General features: G+C 43.3%; 1 protein-coding gene across 1 annotated transcript in view; it reads right to left on the bottom strand.

Moving 5' to 3' along the window:
• Positions 1-316: 316 nt before the first annotated feature.
• Positions 317-18589, bottom strand: part of LOC135089619 (uncharacterized) — a 37330-nt gene continuing 19057 nt past the window's right edge. Inside the window, exons 3-11 of the mRNA XM_063985449.1 lie at positions 16314-16409; positions 16031-16173; positions 15490-15674; positions 5018-5167; positions 3937-4125; positions 3486-3623; positions 2954-3180; positions 1924-2044; positions 317-1497 (exon numbers count right to left, since the gene is read on the bottom strand). Of these exons, the coding sequence (XP_063841519.1) occupies positions 880-1497; positions 1924-2044; positions 2954-3180; positions 3486-3623; positions 3937-4125; positions 5018-5167; positions 15490-15674; positions 16031-16173; positions 16314-16381 (1839 nt within the window). The 5' untranslated portion in view covers positions 16382-16409 and the 3' untranslated portion in view covers positions 317-879. The remainder of the gene's footprint in view (positions 1498-1923; positions 2045-2953; positions 3181-3485; positions 3624-3936; positions 4126-5017; positions 5168-15489; positions 15675-16030; positions 16174-16313; positions 16410-18589) is intronic.

The raw sequence follows: 18589 nt of genomic DNA, 5'->3' as shown, positions 1-18589 counted from the left end.
CCGTCTCTCGTTTAAAGAACTTCTGTGAAGGTTAGCGTTGTAAACAGTCTCCGGCAGTTTTCTCACTTCTCCCTCCCTCAGCTACTACTGTAACTGTAAAGGGGGCCTTATCCGATCCGCTCATGTGTGAAGCATGCTTCACAAATACGGTGAGGTACCACTTATACTGGTGTCTTTAAGTAGGGTGGAATCAAAAGCATTTCGTCTTGTCAATCCCTCTCCTATAACTGATTGTCTTCAATCTTTCTCTTCGTCGCAAGGCTACATCTTAGCAATGACCGATCCACGAAGGACAAGCGTCAAGGAAACCACCACCTCACAGGCATCCGTTTACTTGTATTGACAGGACTAACAGGAAACCTTTATTGTCCAATCTGGCTGCATTTTGACCATTACAGTAACGGTACGTGCTAGAGAGAAAAGCAAGTGACATGACAACGTAGTGGGTTCAGGTGAGTTGGTCTCCGCCAACCCGAACGAGAACCTTCTCCTCCTCCATTTCCGGCCGCTGCACGAACTCTGTAAAATTAGGACCCCTAATTTAACAGAGTTCGAAAGTGCCAATAAAGTGTGTGTGTGTGTGTGTGTGTGTGTGTGTGTGTGTGTGTGTGTGTGTGTGTGTGTATGAATAATGTGCTGTACTTAACGTAGGTGATGAAAGATTTGCTGTATGACGTATGTGCTGTACAATACATTAGACAGTTCTGCTGCTGTGCAACTTTTCATTTGTCACCTTCATAATCAAGCACAAGTTAAACCACTGACTAAATCATGAAGAATCATTGTACACATTGGGTTTATTCACAATGAGAGGAGGCCTGAGCTGGACCATCCTCGAGTCTCATGGCGGCTGCTCGGCACTCATGTCATACACAAGGCTCAGGGCGTGATAGCGGTGCGGACGGGTTTCGGCGAAGTCTCGGAATCCAGTTTAGTGAGGCTGGAAGAAACTCGCAGATCTTTGGCTTTTATGTTGTTCCTTTTGTGTAGCGAGCCTCGGCCGGGCCCTGAGGCGCGGGCCAGGTGTGGTGGGGGACGAGCGTCGATCAGGGGCTTGGGTGGTGGGGGAGCTGGAGGAGGAGTTCCACTAGTTCCACTCCCGCTGTCAGATCCACCAGCGCTGGAGCCCCCGTGGAGTGTTACGCGCTCCCGGGGTGGGTAATGTTCTATGAGCGAAAACTCTCGTCTGAGGGAAGGTTTGTTATCATCGCTGGTGTTGGTGTCCCTGTCTTCATTTTCGTGATCCCCCTGCTCGGAAGTGGAGTGTCGCTCATCCCGATGTCGTCCTCTGTCGTCGTTATTGCTGAGTGGACAGTGACTGCCATCCTCCAGGGCGTCGCCATCAGGATCAGAACGGTGGGCGTGAGGCTCAGGCGTGGTGGATGGGCTGGGTGAGGGCGTGCATCGTGAGTTGAAGAGGAATCCCTCCTCTTTCGAAACTCGGGGTGACCGGCGGCTTCTCCTGACCCTTCCGAGGCGGCGTTCCTCGGACCCCTCCTGGGAAATAAACCATAAGTATTCAAAGCCTCTAGTATTTTTCCTCAGGAAATGTAGGTATCGGACTGGTATTAACATTTTGGCATTGCCTTAAACTAACATTCCCATCATCGTATTCTCATCAAGTGTATGTCTTTCGTCCAAGATGCAGTTTGTTATCAGTGTATGGAGTCTGTTCATCTACTAAATTGTAGCACGTTAATAGCGGTAATAAACATGCATAGATTTGCTACATCTATTGAAGCTTATCGCAAGAGACTGAAATATACTTGATGATGTACAGTAATATGTTAAACATGAATAGGAATACAGACTTGAGTGAAACCTCCTGTAGATTACTTTATTTATTTATTTATATATTTTTTACAGGCAGTGTATGCACTCAATGACACCTGAAATTAACCAGTACACAACAAAGACACTCACCTTGACGGCGGTGTGACTGCGGTGTCGCGTCCTTCGGGGGAGTGGCTCAGGGGATCCCATGAGTGAGTCAATGTTTTTGTGCCGCCTTGCTTCTGCGCTGATGGGTGGCAGACGGCCCGTGCTGGGGAAGACGAAAGAAATAGTTCATACTGTGTTCAAATCAAGCTGGAACAGTTTGGCCAAGAAGAAACGCCTGTCCAACTCGGAGGTCGGCTCTTGTTGGTCATTGAGCTGCTTGAGGCAAGTAGCTGCTTGGGTACCAGCCATTGCAGCATAGAAATGTGATATAATATACAACAGATAAATATTTGAACGCATTAAGTTTCACTTTCATATTCGTTAATAGTATTTCAGTCTGTTTCCTGGCAGATAAATCAAGGAAAAGTATGGGTAAAAGACTTAACAGGACAACTAATAATTGCAATAAATAAATGATTAAATTAATAAATAGATTGTTAGATAAACAGATAGATAAATAGATAGATAAATAAAATAAATAAATAAATAAATAAATAAATAAATAAATAAAGATAAATAGATAGATAAATAGATAGATAAATAAAATAAAATAAAATAAATAAATAAATAAATAAATAGAATAACATAATAAACAAATACACATGAACGAGACTTCACAGGACAACCAATAATTGCAATAAATAAATGATTAAATAAATAGGTAAATAAATAGATAAACAAATAACGTAAATAAATAAACAAGTAGCTAGATGGACAGACAGGTAGATAGACATAAATGAATAAGCAGGTAAATAAAGAAAGAAAAAAAGTAAAATAAATAAATAGATATATAAATTAATTAATTAATCAATGAATAAATAAATTAGTAAGTAAATGAACAATAAACAGGGTACCTACTCAGCCACCCATGCTAGCAGCAAAATGAACAGGTCACAGCAAGAGTAGCTACCTCGTAAAGTAAAAAATAATCACGATTCAGAGCACTTACTGACACACAGCATCCCCCCACCACACACACACACACACACACATAAGGCATCCCGAGACTCACGCTTCCAACGCAAACGACATGCGTGACTCAGTGGCAGACAAGGCATCCACGGGGCAGACGACGCCGGAGGTGGAGGTGGTTCCCGAGGAGCTGCTGCCGCGCTTGTGTCGGGCGGAGAGGGAGCCGGAGCGAGAGGAGGGCGCGGTGGTGCAGGCGCTGTCGGCCGTGGCTCCAGACCCCGTGCTGAGGCTGTACTGCTTCAGGGACTCCAGCTCCTGCTCCCGCTCCTGAGATAGTGTTGGGTAAGTTACTTAAGTGTCTACTGAATGTGAGCAGGTGTTTGGTGTTTAAGGTTGCCGGATGCATTGGAGAGAGAGAGAGAGAGAGAGAGAGAGAGAGAGAGAGAGAGAGAGAGAGAGAGAGAGAGAGAGAGAGAGAGAGAGAGAGAGAGAGAGAGATATTCGCTTCCCGGAATCAACAATCACAAGACTAAAAAAAAAAAAAGTAATCAAATATCGTTCATAAAAAAAAGATAAAGAAAAGGAGGAAAAAAAAAAAAAAAATGTAATAAGATCAGGGAGTGAGGCGGCACCTTGAGGACTTCCTGGAGCTCGTGGTGGTCACACTGCAGGTTGTACAGCTTTCTGGCGGTGGCCCGGTGTCGCCCCACCTCCGCTTGCACCTGCTGCTTCAAGGCCTTCTCCAGGATGCCTATGCGACGCTTCAACTCCTGAGGAAAAACGAGAATAAAAAAAAAGGAGAATGTTTACGAGCAGTGGCGTACCCAGAAATTTGAAAAGGGGGGGCTGGGGACCACATTACACACACACACACACACACATTTTATATATATATATATATATATATATATATATATATATATATATATATATATATATATATATATATATATATATATATATATATATATATATATATATACATAGAAGCAGTCCCCCTGAAGCCTACAGACGCTACATGTTGAAAAAAAAAATGAAAAAAAAAATGCAAAAGTGGTTGCCATGGCCGCCAGGAATCCTCACCTCCACCTCCTTCTCCTTCTCGTGCAGGGTGCGTGTGGCGGCGATGAGCTGCTTGTTGAGTTGGTCCCGCTCGGGCAGGTTCCGCTTTCGGTTCAGCTCCCGTAGTTTGGTTGCCTCTTCCGTCAGCTTGAGGATGCGATTGTCTCCTGTCTTTAGGCGCTCAGTGTTTTTCCGGTTCTCCTCCGTCGACTGAAGAGGAAAAATGCATTAATGATATACAATACACAAAAAATGGAAGACATATATTTAGAGGTAAACCCTGACAAATCACCTAAAACTGCTACATGAGGTAAGGTTAGGTTCGCTACTTTTACCTAAATGTAATGTTACGTGTCATCAACCTTAGTTATAAAAGTAGTTAATGATCTAAATATCAAAAGGGATAAATATAGACAATCTCTGTCAGAGTAGGTAACTTTACCAAAACCTAAAATTATGTGTCATCAAATCAGTTCCAAAAGTAGGTAATGATCTGAGTATCAAAAGGAATGAATATAGACCTAATCTCTGTCAAATCATCTGAAATTAATGCATTCACAGAAGATTATTGCACCATTACGTAACCGACCACTCTGGGCGACGACTGGGCTGTGGAAATGTTTTAAGGTTCCTGAACAGGCGAGGCAATCCGTCACTAGCTCTTTCATGTGCGAGATGTATTAGGCGTTGTTATTTTGGGGAGACAATTACTCTCTCTCTCTCTCTGTCTCTCTCTCTCTCTCTCTCTCTCTCTCTCTCTCTCTCTCTCTCTCTCTCTCTCTCTCTCTCTCTCTCTCTCTCTCTCTCTCTCTCTCTCTCTCTCTCTCTCTCTCTCTCTCTCTCTCTCTCTCTAAATATGTATGTATGTGTACTTTTTTTTTCTGCTTATATACATGAATGTGTACTCATTCTCATTATACAAAAGTGTGGCCCAAGATTTACACCGATGTTCATAATCGAGTGTGTAGATATATAGAAGAGCTTTTTATTTATTTTTTTGCTCAATGGACCCAGGTTTCATGAAGATATTATATCATCTAATGTATATGCATATAAAATAGAAGACAATAAACAATAGAAAATTTCTCTCTCTCTCTCATACTCGGCGTAGTTTCTCCTGAAGGACGTTGATTTCGAGCTTGTGCGCCTCCAGGATGTGTGGCAGCTCGCTCTTCATGTCATGGTAGCGAGTGAGTGCTGCCTCCTGCCTCTTGCTCACACGCAGCAGCAAGCGGTTCTGTTCCTCCAACTCCTGAAAATACACGCAGGCATGATTTTGTTGGCAATATTAATAAAGGTAAGAATACGAGTCATAATAGTGGTAATAGTAGAAGTACCACTAACAGTAATAGCAGCAGGAGTAGTATTGGTAGTGCAGTAATGGTAGTATTAGTATTGGTAGTGCAGTAATGGTGGTGGTAGTATTGGTAGTGCAGTAATGGTGGCAGCAGCAGCAGCAGCAGCAGCAGCAGCAGCTGCTGCTGCTGCTGCTACTGCTGTTGCTGTTGCTGTTGTTGTTGTTGTTGTTGCTGTAGAGATTGTGGTAGTGGTAATAGTAGTTGCAGATCTTGTATTTAAGTGCAAGATTCTTTCCCTTTACAAAGTGAGAGCTAAATCAACATTATATTGGCCATCACGCATGCTGTCAAGAGCTGCGTATTAGTGCAAGATTACCTAGGTATAGCTCTGCAGGACGCATTCCTTCACATAAAATTTTTGTTGGGGTTACTGAAGCCGCCAACACACACACACACACACACACACACACACACACACACACACACACACACACACGCGATAACGAATTAGCAAAATATGTTCTGATTGTTGGATAGGTCGTGTGATGTGTCTAAACTAATTTTTTTTTTATCTTGTAATCAACCGTGAATGACGGGACCCCGGACAACCAGCCGGCAGATAAGGTTATGTATGGGACAGGTGGTGCTTCGTCCAAGATTGGTTGGTACGTCTACCAGGAAGGTCATTTCGGTGATTTATGGCCAGAAGTATAATCCAGTAGTGCAATGTTCCGTTTGAATAGTATGTTGCCTAATGCTAATGTCCTAAGGCGGCATGCATGTCCACGTGACCACAGTAACAGGCGCCAACACGCTGTTGTTGCGTAATCGTCATTCATTATTATCTCGCCTACATTGACTCCACAGATGCCATATCTCCATATCTAAGTGATATCAGTCTTTTTTGCGGAGAGAGAGAGAGAGAGAGAGAGAGAGAGAGAGAGAGAGAGAGAGAGAGAGAGAGAGAGAGAGGGGGGGGGTTGGGGGTCCCGGACGAAGGAGAGAGGAAGGCAAAAGACAAGTGGCTACCAAGGCCCAGCGTGTGCATAGCAAGGTTATGGCGTGTATTAGAGTCGTGCTAAGCATACAAATGGCGTTGAGGAGGAGGTGAGATTCCAAGAAGGAGAGGCGGAAACAATTTCATAATAGTGGTCGCCGTAATTTCACTGATCACAGTTATTTGTCCAGGCACATCACACAAGTAATACGGTGTGCCTGTGAACCCACTGCGTGAGGTACGACTTGCTTCTTAACTGTGTCAAGTGCAGGCAGCTGACACTCTCCTAGCATGATGTTACCTTTACATTCATTGAGGATACACTCGTAGGTGATTGGTAATTTACTAACTAATTAGTAAATCTTATGGTGCAGGAGTAAATGTCCCGCCATCGAGGATGAAGGAGGATAGATACGGCTATCGGGGGTGCACACCTTGACGCATCCTCATTTTCATTTATTGTATCGCAATGAGATCTTACGTTTATTATAGTGAAATGCAGTTGAATAAATTTCTTGTTATGTAACCCTGATAAATAGATGGTGTGTAGTTCCACATGAATTAATTTTACTTCAAAGATGAAGACATTTCGTGGGTTTGCGCCGCCGAAGTCTTCGTCAGGTGGCAGTGAGACGTCTGGCGTGTTGGAGGTTCTCTTTTTGCATTCAACAACCGCCGTGAGGGAAGTGGGACTTAACGTGTTTTCTAGCAGAGGAAATTCTTGACGTTAAAGAACACCAGGCATGAAAAGTGAGGGCAAACGCCTTCAAGTTCCAAGAAAACAATTTTGAGGTTCCGCAGAAAAAAAAAAAAAACTCATTATCTTGCCAATTTTCGTAACCACTTTGCGAGTTTCGTGACTATAGCGCTCTTTGGCGTGTTTCTCTCTCTCTCTCTCTCTCTCTCTCTCTCTCTCTCTCTCTCTCTCTCTCTCTCTCTCTCTCTCTCTCTCTCTCTCTCTCTCTCTCTCTCCGTTATACAGCAGACGCGGGTGCGTGTTGGCGGAGCGAGGAAAATACCAAACAGAGGAAATTAAAATGATTATACTGATTCCTTTTAATGAAGACCCGGCCATACATGAGAGAACGGCCCCGTCACTTATTCTTTCTTGAGTGAGAAATAAATAGTTTAAACGCCCACGAGAGTAAACAAGTGTACCAAGTGAAGGACAGGAGCCCTCCCTATTAACTAACACCGAAGATGTAAGCAGGCGTAGTATCTGCTGGGGCTGTTCGTGCGCAAGTGAAAAACTGATGCCTCTTTGTAATGCAGGGTGACTTATCCATTGTTACTGACTGAAAGGCTCGACTGTGCTTGTGAATATCCACCCAGTTGCTCTCTCTCTCTCTCTCTCTCTCTCTCTCTCTCTCTCTCTCTCTCTCTCTCTCTCTCATTATGATGGTGCCCATGTCTTTATACAGAAATGACAAAAAAAAAAGTTTCAAGGAAACGACACAATCGCGGACAGGATTGCCAGTTACTATTATTTCCTTTTCCCGCGCTGTTGTGAGCTGCTTGAGGTGTGTTCCTCAGTGTTGCATGCACTGCTCAGGTTTGTTATCTAGGAAATGACAGCATTTGTAACGACGCTTTCTTCATTAATCTCTGTATGAAGATTATTGTGAAACACACTGTGCACCTATACAACGAACATCGGTAACAATATTTCTGCTCTAACATACTGACGACTTTGTTGTCACTGCTCGGGTAACTTGGATACTATTAAGAACGTGACAATCACCCTGGATAAAACATGCCCACCTATTGTCACCTTTCATCCTCATCCATAAATATATCTGATATTTTAAAGCTTCCTAATGACAGCTCTAACAACCTAATCTTTTCCATTCATCTACTACTCTACTTGAGAATTAATTCCTTTTTTTCTCTTTTTAAAATCTAACTTCATCGGGAAATGACAGTTCCTGCGCCACGTCCGCTGGTCCTGTGACCACCACTTTCACCACCACTCACATGACAGTCACTCTTGTTAATGACAGTCATATTTATCAGTGCTAATTTATGAAGTCAAACAGGACAATAAATACCACAATTAAATCCATCATAACACAAGGAAATGAACGAAAAAATAACACAATCTCCTTTCGGACAAGACTGTTGCCTGGAGGCAGTGAGTGCCAGCAATTAGTGGCACCGCCCGGCACTTTGGCCTCGAAAACTAAAATTACCAAGAGTGACAAATATTCGTTTATCGTAATATTCGTTTATCCACTAAGTCTTTTATTCTATTTTGTTACACTGATTTTTCATTACATTTTTTATAACATTACTTTTGTTATTTTTTTTCCATTTAATAATTTATATTAGCGTAAAATTTATTTGCTAGGTACTTTTATTTAATTCATTTTTTATTCATATTCATTATATCTTTTATTTAATCCTTTATATTACTGATCAGTGTCAGACAGTGAGTGCCAACAGCTCGTGGCACTGGCACCTTTGGCCTCATAAACTACTAAAATTACGAATATCAACAGCTAAGCGCCATCTTTAACGACTCCCTACTAAATTTCTTTTTTCGTATCGTGTTTTTTGCTTTTGTTTTTCATCTGATATTTTATACCAGCCTAAGAAACACTTACTTTCTAAACATTATTGTCTAAGAACTCTTTTTTTCATTTTAATTAATTAATTATTTTATTTTATATTTATAATTTCTATTAAACACTTTCAGTGTCAGTGAGTGCAAAACTTTCTTGGCACTGGCACCTCTGGCCTCTCAAACTTCTAAGATTACGAGGATCAACAGCTAAACGTCATCTTAAACTACTCACTACCAAGTTTATTTTTTATTTCGTTATTTTAAAAAAATGATCTAATCACTTACACTGACAGTTCAGGTGTTATCTATCTACTTATTATTTTTCCTTTCTTTTCAATTCTTTTTATTGGTGATCATTGTCAGGCAGTGAATGCCAACATCTAGCGGCACAGCCACCTTTAGCTTCATAAACTACTAAAATTACGGAGATCAGCAGTTAAACGTTACCTTTAACTACTCACTAAACTTTTTATTTTTATTTTATTTTTTAAATTTTATGGTATCACTTTATACTAGCCAAAAATTTTTTTTTATTCTGTGAGTACTTTTTTTTTTGCGATTGGGCGGGATATTTTCTCCCTCCTTCCCCCCCCTCTCTCTCCACATTTCTGCTTTTCTGTATCTGTCTGTCAGTCTGTGTTTGTTTTTTCCTGTCTCCTTCACGCCCACATCACTCTCTCGTTAGTGTCCCGTCAACACTAGTCACGCGTGGGGATCGAGCGGGAGGCAGCGTCCTTCCTTGCATACGTGATGAAAGATGCAGTGAGACAGTAGACTTGAAGGGAGCGATGGGTACATACGAAGGTGGGAAAAGTGAAGAGGACAAGAAACAGAACGACGATGATAAACAGTACGAATGGATTGGGACAAAGAGATAAGGGCAAGGAGGAGATAGACAATAAAGAGGGGGATTTGAAGGAAATGGAGAAAGGGAAAAGGTACAGTCCACAGCGGCCAATTGGTTAATTAATAATGATACCAATGACAAGGTTAATAATGAGCGAGGGGGGTGTATGTGTATGTTTGTAAGTGCGTGTGTACTGGGGGTCAATGAACCTTCACTGATGTACTCGTACCTTCCCCAGTCCCACTCCAGCTCTCAGTTCCCCTCCCTCCGCTCCTCTGTACCATTCCCCCACAGTGCCTTCACGCCTTCACAACACCATCCGTCACCGCGGCTGTCTGTCCTCCAGGAAGACCTGATTTCCTCCTTCCTCATTAATCACACAGGATTGCTTTCTCATAACTCTTATTTCCGTCACCGTTTCTCCTCACACACACACACACACACACACACATTTTCTCTCTCTCTCTCTCTCTCTCTCTCTCTCTCTCTCTCTCTCTCTCTCTCTCTCTCTCTCTCTCTCTCTCTCTCTCTCTCTCTCTCTCTCTCTCTCTCTCTCAATCTATCTTGCCATTTATGCGTATTTAAACTCACTCCCTCTGTCGCTTTAATCTTCCACATCAAACGCATTCCCGCCTCCATTTCATTTCAACGCTCGCTATTCATGTTTTAAATTAATTCCACTCACCACCACCACCACCACCCCTACTGTCAGTGACCGACCCCGCCTTCTACGTATTGTGCATCCACCGCCATCTTCGTAATTAGGACTCTTCAGAAGTAGAATGAGGATGTAGTACTTAAGGGTGATCCGTTTCTGGTTGTCTGGAAAGCAGAGTGTTTTGCTTGCCAATGTACTGAGACCGGTGGTAGTGAGAACAACAGTAACGACGACGATGACAACAACAACAACAATATTAACTGCAGCAACAACAATAACGATAACGACAGGAACAAGATTTCTGCATCTACTATTTTTGTTATGACTACTACTACTACTGTTACTACTACTACTACTACTACTACTACTACTACTACTACTACTACTACTATATCACCACCACCACCGCTACCACTGCTCAAATAAAAGAGTGAGCCAGCAAGCAAATGAGTCAATAAAATAAGTAGGAAACAACCAAAACAAATCGATATGGCGGCTCAGTAATATCGTGACAGCAACTCACGAATTATGCATCATGTGCGTGGCGGAGCCGTGCACACCTACTTTCAGTACGTACACAAAAATACTTACACAGGTTACTAGGGTGTGGGGTGTTGAGCGTGTATTAGTGAACTTTAGTGTATAAATCTTATATCTTTCCTTTTTCACTCCTCTCCTCACCAGTGACTCTCCCTCATTCTCTCTTCACTATTCTTAACCTTTCATTCATATTCTCCCCATTCCCTTCGTTCTGCTCCTTCAAGATACCCCTTTCATTCATATTCCCCAATCATTCCCCCACTACCAAACCCTCCTTCCCCTCTTCCCTTCCCTATTCCATCCCATCCCCCCCATCTCCTCTTCCTCACTAAAGCATACCTCGCCTCAACATTCAGTATACCTCAGGCACGCACCGACACGCACCTCTCCTCCTCACCCCCTCCCTGTGTCATCTTCCACTCCCAGAAAACCTCGACCAAGTGTAGCGAGTGTATGTATGTTTGTGTGTACCGCTAGTCACGTGGTGTGTGTGTGTGTGTGTGTGTGTGTGTGTGTGCGTGTGTGTAGTGATAGGGGGGATGGAAGGGGGGGATGTAGTGCCTGCCTCGTGCACCGCCACACTCCACTTTTGGTCAATTCCACAGGCAAACACGCATGTACACACTCCAACTCCTCCTCTCTCCCTCCGCCCTCCGCTTCCACTCCATTACAACCATCTTAGCTCCCTTCCATTCAGTCCCTTTCGTTCCCTTCCACCTCGTTCTTAACTCTCCAGTGCTCCCCTTCACATCGCCTTCCACTCAGTCGCTTTCCTTCCGCACCTTCCCTTGTTCCCCTCCAATGCTTTTCTTTCACCTCCTTTTCCACTCAGTTCCTTATGTTCCCTTCCACCCCGCTTAGTTCTCCAGTTCTTCTTTTCACCTCGCCTTCCTTTCAGTCCCTTACGTTCTCTTCCACTACATTCCTAGTTTTTCTCCAGCTCTCCCTTCCACCTCCTATTATACTTATGTCTCTCTCCATCCCATCCCTAACTCCAATTCACTTCTCCTTGACCTCTCACTCATTCTAACCTAAATTCTCTTCCATCCCATCCCCACTGGCCTCTTCTTCTGCCTCTCCTGCCCTCTTTTTACAGTCTTGGTTCCCTTTCTTCTCCCTCCCTAAGTACCATCTATCCTTGCAGGTTTTAACTCCCATCTTTCTATCTTAGCCTTTCTTCATTACTCCTCCACCCGTCCTGACTCGTTCAAACACCACCATTCCGTCCTTCCCTCACTCCATGTAATGACTGCCTCCCATCTTCTATTTCCTTCTTTTATTAGCCGGCCACGTCTTTCCTCCTTTATAACCTGGCACACCATTATCTTTCTATTGTTTATTACCTTGCTTCTATTATTCTTTCTCTTTTTTTTTTTTTTTGCATTTGTATCATTACGGTTATTGTTATTATCTTTCTCCTCATCTGTTCTTGCAAAGGGCACGAATGCGATGTAATCATACAAGGTCGATCATGAAGAAAGACGCAGAAGGCAAGACAGAGAAGGCAGGACATTAGTTCATAAAGAAATACTTCGCACTTGATTAATGCAACGAAATTATAAGCGTCAGTGTAAAATAAATTGATAGCCACTCGCGCAGAAATTTGCAGTGAAATTAAGTTAATGTGACGTAGAGACCTGCATGAAGAGGAGGAGGAGGAGGAGGAGGAGGAGGAGGAGGAGGAGGAGGAGGAGGAGGAGGAGGAGGAGGAAGAGAAAGAAGAGGAAGAAGAGAAAGAGGAGGAGGAGGAGAAATAAGAAGAAAAAGAAGGGGAAGGACTAAGGGGAGGAAGAATTATTTATGTTTTGTCTGCTGTCACTTGTCTTGGTTGGTGAGTTGTTCGCAGTTTCTCTAAGTTTACGTGACACACACACACACACACACCCACACACACACACACACACACACACACACACACACACTGCTGGTAATCGTGTTCCTCGCGTCGCCAGTTATCTACGTCATACAATTTTTCATTTGTGTTGCCTTGAGTTGTTTTCTCCACCGTGGACAAGAAAGACCTGTTGTTTTCCTGACAGCTGTGTGTGTTTATCCTCTGCTTATCCTCTGCGCTGCGAGTGACGCTCCGCATTTACCTGGAACTCATTAAACTGGGCCCTCTTCCCCCTTTGTTGTCTATTTATATTTGTCTGCATGGATTTCTCTTTGTTTCTTTCGGCTTTCGTGCAAGTGAAGATAGGCTTGAAAGGGGTGAACAAGAGAAGTATAAGTAACAGTAACTACACCTTCAAGAACTACAGCTACAACTATAATTACTACAAGAATAGTAAAAACAACAACTACTACTGCTACCACCACAAAAAAAATAAAAAATAAAATAGATAAGATATTAAAACATACAAGAACAGAAGCAACTACAAACGAACAGATAGAAACATCACAATGGCTCAACCCTCTTCTTCCTCTTCTTCCCTCCAACACCCCCAGCACTCTACGCTCCTACCACTGCCTGTACTTTTATTGCTGCCACTACTACGCATATTGACGCCGCGTGACCACCACCACCACCACCACCACCACCACCACCGCTACCACTACTATTTCTACCGTTACTACTACTACTGCTATTACTACTGCCACTACTACTTTTTATTGATGCTCCGTGACTACTTCAGTCAATAGTAACTTTGCCCCCACCATTCTCCTAACCCTTACCTACCTCACCTACCTTCTCTACTATTTCCCATTGCCTTTATGTTTGCTCTCCCTTCCCCTCACCTGCCCCTCTTCACCTATCAGTCCCCTCTCTCTCATTCCCTCACTCTCATTCCCCTTATTCCCTTTCTATTCCACACCCATCAACATGTCCATCTTTCCTTTCCCTTCCCTTTCCTTCCCTTCACTTTACTTCGTTTCATTTCTCTTCTTTCGTATTTATTTTAGTTCCGCTTTTTCCATTTCCAAGTTTTCGTTTTTCCCCTTCGTTCCCTTCCCTTTCACGACGGAAATCTTCTTTTGTTTCTTTCTTTACCGCTTTCCCTTCCCTCCCTTTCCCCTCCTCTCCCCTCTCACTCACGCCCTCGCTCTCACTCACACTCCCCCATTCCCTCTCACGCACAGCAAGCAACCTCGACCATCACTTACACACGAGGACCAACGCTAACATTTCATGCAAGAACTTCATTGTAGTGCGTGCATGTGTGTGTGTGTGTGTGTGTGTGTGTGTGTGTGTGTGTGTGTGTGTGTGTGTGTGTGTGTGTGTGAGGGGGGGACGGTCTACACAACACAACTATAACACTCTACCGTTCCCTAATCGATGGCGGCTCAATATGAAGGAAGAGAGGTAGACAGCAAACAAGGGGCCGGTGAAGGAGGCACAAGGTGGTAGGTTAAGGGCAGAAAGAGCAAGATGAGAGGTAAGGAAACATGAAAGGAGCGAGTTATAAGGGTAAATAAGAAGGAGAGAAGGGAGAGAAGAGGTAGTAGGGTGAAGGAAGTCTTAAGTGCAAGAGAGACCAGGAAGAAGCGAGTCAAAGAACCGACTTCCAGGAAAGCAAAGGTATATGTACTGACAGACGGAGAGTGTGTGTGTGTGTGTGTGTGTGTGTGTGTGTGTGTGTGTGTGTGTGTGTGTGTGTGTGTGTGTGTGTGTGTGTGTGTGTGTGTGTGTGTGTGTGTGTGTGTGTGTGTGTGTGTGTGTGTGTGTGTGTGTGTGTGTGTGTGTGTGTGTGTGTGTGTATCTGTCTGTCTTTTTTATCCGTCTGTTTGTTTGTTTGTTTGTTTGTTTGTTTGTCTGTCTGTCTGTCTGTCTGTCTGCCTATCTGTTTGTCTGCATGTCTTTTTTATCCGCTTGCCTGTCTATCTGTGTGTGTGTGTGTGTGTGTGTGTGTGTGTGTGTGTGTGTGTGTGTGTGTGTGTGTGTGTGTGTGTGTGTGTGTGTGTGTATCCATTTCATAACTATTTCAAAACAAAAGCCTAGTAAGGATTCCAAGCACATTCTTTAATGGTCGTACATACTTCCCCTCTCCCTCTCTCTCTGTGTGCGCCAATTAACATCGCCTTGGGCACCCACGCTGCCTCTACATAGCGGCCCACTGACCCAGAAACACCTAGAGAGCACTCATTAGGTGGTCGCTTGTGTGGGGTACTCACGATACCTCGGACAGCGGCCTACATACCACACTGCCTGCTCTCCAGTCACTTATGGTCTATATTTCTGCGCACTCCGTGACAGGCAGTGTGTGTTTGGTGAGTAAGCGAAGGAATGGCATGGGTAAAAACGGTGGTTAACTGTAATTTTGGAAGGAAACGAAAGGGAGAAAAAGAAATGAAGGATAATGAAGAACGTGTGGCCAGGTGTGTTACGTACGTTTTGGTGTGTGTGTGTGTGTGTGTGTGTGTGTGTGTGTGTGTGTGTGTGTGTGTGTGTGTGTGTGTGTGTGTGTGTGTGTGTGTGTGTGTGTGTGTGTGTGTGTGTGTGTGTGTGTCTGCGTGTGTGTGTGTGTCTGTGTGTGTGTGTGTGTGTGTGTGTGTGTGTGTGTGTGTGTGTGTGTGTGTGTGTGTGTGTGTGTGTGTGTGTGTGTGTGTGTGTGTGTGTGTGTGTGTGTGTGTGTGTGTGTGTGTGTGTGTGTGTGTTCTCTCCGTAACAGGATGATAAGAATTCAATAATTGCACAAACACTGTCAACAAATAAACGTCAGAGCAACGCACCTTGATCCTGTTGTGGAGGAGAGACACATCGTTGCTGAGCTGCTGGATGTGGTTCCTCTTGGCGGAGAGGAGGCGGTACAGCTGACCCTCGTTGGAGTGAGTCAGTCGAGTGGTCACGTCCACCAGGTTTCGTGTTGACTTCTGCCTGGACAGTGCCGAGGACACCGCTGAGCTTTGCCTCGACTCTGTGGGTGAAAGATTCCATATTAACATAGAAACACAAATAATGTTTTCCTTTTAGAGTTATACCTATGTATTTTCCCTTTGATATTGCATCAGAAATAAAAATCTTCCATCTTTTTGGGGAAGAGGGATAGATGGATAGATAAGCAGATGGACAGATAGATAGACATAGATGGATAGAGAGACAGATAAATATGTAGGTAGATAGAAAGACGGACAGATAGCTAGGGAAATATACGTATATTTATAGATACAACTCAACTCGCTTTGGTCCAATTTAGAACAACTGTATGATAAAAATGTAGAAGAGCACCTGCCTCTGAGGATTAAGAGCCGTCCTTGGCACCCTCACCCTTACCTTTACTGGCAAAGGATAGCTTGCTGCTTTTGGATCGCGCAGTGATTGCATAGTTGGGGCCGAGCATCTGCAGGAACACAGCTGCGTCATCGTCATCCTCGCACACGGAGTCTTGCAGCTGAATGGTTGGCACCTCGCACTCCCTGGAAGACATGCGGATACGCACTGCATTATTCAGAGAGAGAGAGAGAGAGAGAGAGAGAGAGAGAGAGAGAGAGAGAGAGAGAGAGAGAGAGAGAGAGAGAGAGAGAGAGAGAGAGAGAGAGAGAGAGACTGTGCTTACTGGAGGGCGTTGGTGGGTGAGGCGGGGCGGGAGTTGCTCATGGCAGGGTCAGTGCAGCCTCGGGCCATTTCTCTCGTCTTGCTGTGTCATCCTCATCTGCAAAGCCACAATTTCGTTATGAATGGCAATGAAATACAAGCTATCCTCATTACACTACGTGGTTTTACTTGCACACTTCTTTTATTTCCCACCAAGTAAGCAGCCCAAACTTTCCACATTCCGCAAGTCACCGGTAAGATATTCATTAAGGGAAACTTATTTTGTGTGCATATTTTCGTTCCTTACCGCTTTTATTATAAGTTCATTGTTGCGTGATTCTTAGACTTCATCTTAAATATTTTATGCGAGTAGTCCTTGTATGAAATTTCAACGGAGTTTCATGATATCCTCCCAGGTTGAATTATCTTCTACACTCTATGTCACTAACTCTTAAATTGATTTGACCAGAGAAAAATACAAGAAAGGAAGTAAGGGAAGCTGAAACACACATTTTCTATTCATTTACATACTGACTGTTCATTTCATAACAGTCTTCGTAAAGTTGTCTAGTATGTTTTATTTTATTTTTATTTTTTTTCATTACCACTCCTCTTGACATTGTGATTTTTTTTTGTTTTTATTTTTTGTTTAATTATAATCTTCTCCCTTAGCTTCCATCCATGTTTTTGCATAACCTGCTATTATGCCATTTCTCTCTCTCTCTCTCTCTCTCTCTCTCTCTCTCTCTCTCTCTCTCTCTCTCTCTCTCTCTCTCTCTCTCTCTCTCTCTCTCTCTCTCTCTCTCCACTTTTTGTTTGTTTTGATATCCGTTTATCATTTCATACATCATGAAAAGCAAAATTTGTTTAAACAAGAAAATATGAATGGAGGCGTGATAGCTCTATTGAAACCAAAGGACGACGTTCTGTGAAATGGTCTTAACCGCTGCTGTAAATACCTTCGCTCATAATAAACGGGAGTTTTTACTTCATGAAGGAGATCAGCATCAGATAATCCTGGAACAAATTGATACATAAGCAAGACTTCACTGCAGATCACGCGTGGGAACCAGAGCATGTGTGTGTGTGTGTGTGTGTGTGTGTGTGTGTGTGTGTGTGTGTGTGTGTGTGTGTGTGTGTGTGTGTGTGTGTGTGTGTGTGTGTGTGTGTGTGTGTGTGTGTGTGTGTGTGTGTGTGTGTGTCCAGTCCTGACATTGCGGCGTGACCAAACACATACACACACACACACACACTTTATGACACAATTTGCCTCGGAATGCATTCTTATATATCCATCAGCTTTCCACTTACATAGGGAAAATAGGAAATATGTCAGGTAAGCAAGTTAGCCCGGCGAGCCTATATTTCAAGATTACTTAGTAAAAAAAAAAAAAAAAAAAAAAAAATCAGGGAATTATACTTAGGCTAAATTGAATGCTTATGCGGTTTAGAAACTGAAAAGCGAAGGACGAGGATGGAAATTAAGTTACTATTAAGTAAATGAGCAAGCGAGATGGTTAATTCTGTTAGAGGGGATCTCAGCAATGGTAAAGTCTACGGAGTCTGCGGGTCAGTGTTAAGTATCAGTATCCACTAATAAACAGCCTAGCAGGATCTCCGCTGTAAGATAGCTATGAGATATGGCAATAACTGATTGGTGCTACATAACTTTGTTAGCAGTTAAAAGAGCGAGAGAGGACCGCTAAGATCCAGCATTATGAAATGCACAGTATCGAATATCTTAATCAATGATGTGAGTGTAAAGCAAAGGCAAAGGCCAACTTAAAGAGGACGTGAGGAACTTTATTTCTTCTTCGAGGGGATGAAAGTGGTAAGCAAGACGATCAGGTAGGGGAGTGTTAGCTGCCCTGCGAACATGTAACCTCTAGTCCGGTGATGAAAAATGGCAGTGATCTTCTTTGACCACAGGAGCAACACACGAGCAGGCACGGATGTGGACACGCGTGGGAATATCTTCACAGTTTATGTTCTCAAGACGTATTTTTTGTAGCAGAGTTCCTGAAACGACCTGCTTTTCTTTAACTCTTGCTCCACTTACTCTAATGCTTCCGTGTTGACATATTTCTCCGTTCGTTACCTCCTCCTTCTCCTCCTCCTCCTCCTCCTCTCTTTCCTCCCCATCGTCACCATCAACAAGTCGACACGCTAAGCACAAAGGTAAAGGGTGTTCTGTATCAATCAATAGTACACAAATAAGTGTGTAAATATAAAGATAAACTGATGAATTAACATAGATAGATAAAATAAATTAACAGAAACACACACACACAAACACAC

This window comes from Scylla paramamosain, chromosome 3 (assembly GCF_035594125.1).
Source record: "Scylla paramamosain isolate STU-SP2022 chromosome 3, ASM3559412v1, whole genome shotgun sequence".
NCBI classification, from domain to species: domain Eukaryota; kingdom Metazoa; phylum Arthropoda; class Malacostraca; order Decapoda; family Portunidae; genus Scylla; species Scylla paramamosain.
This window is presented reverse-complemented; position numbering and strand designations above follow the sequence as displayed.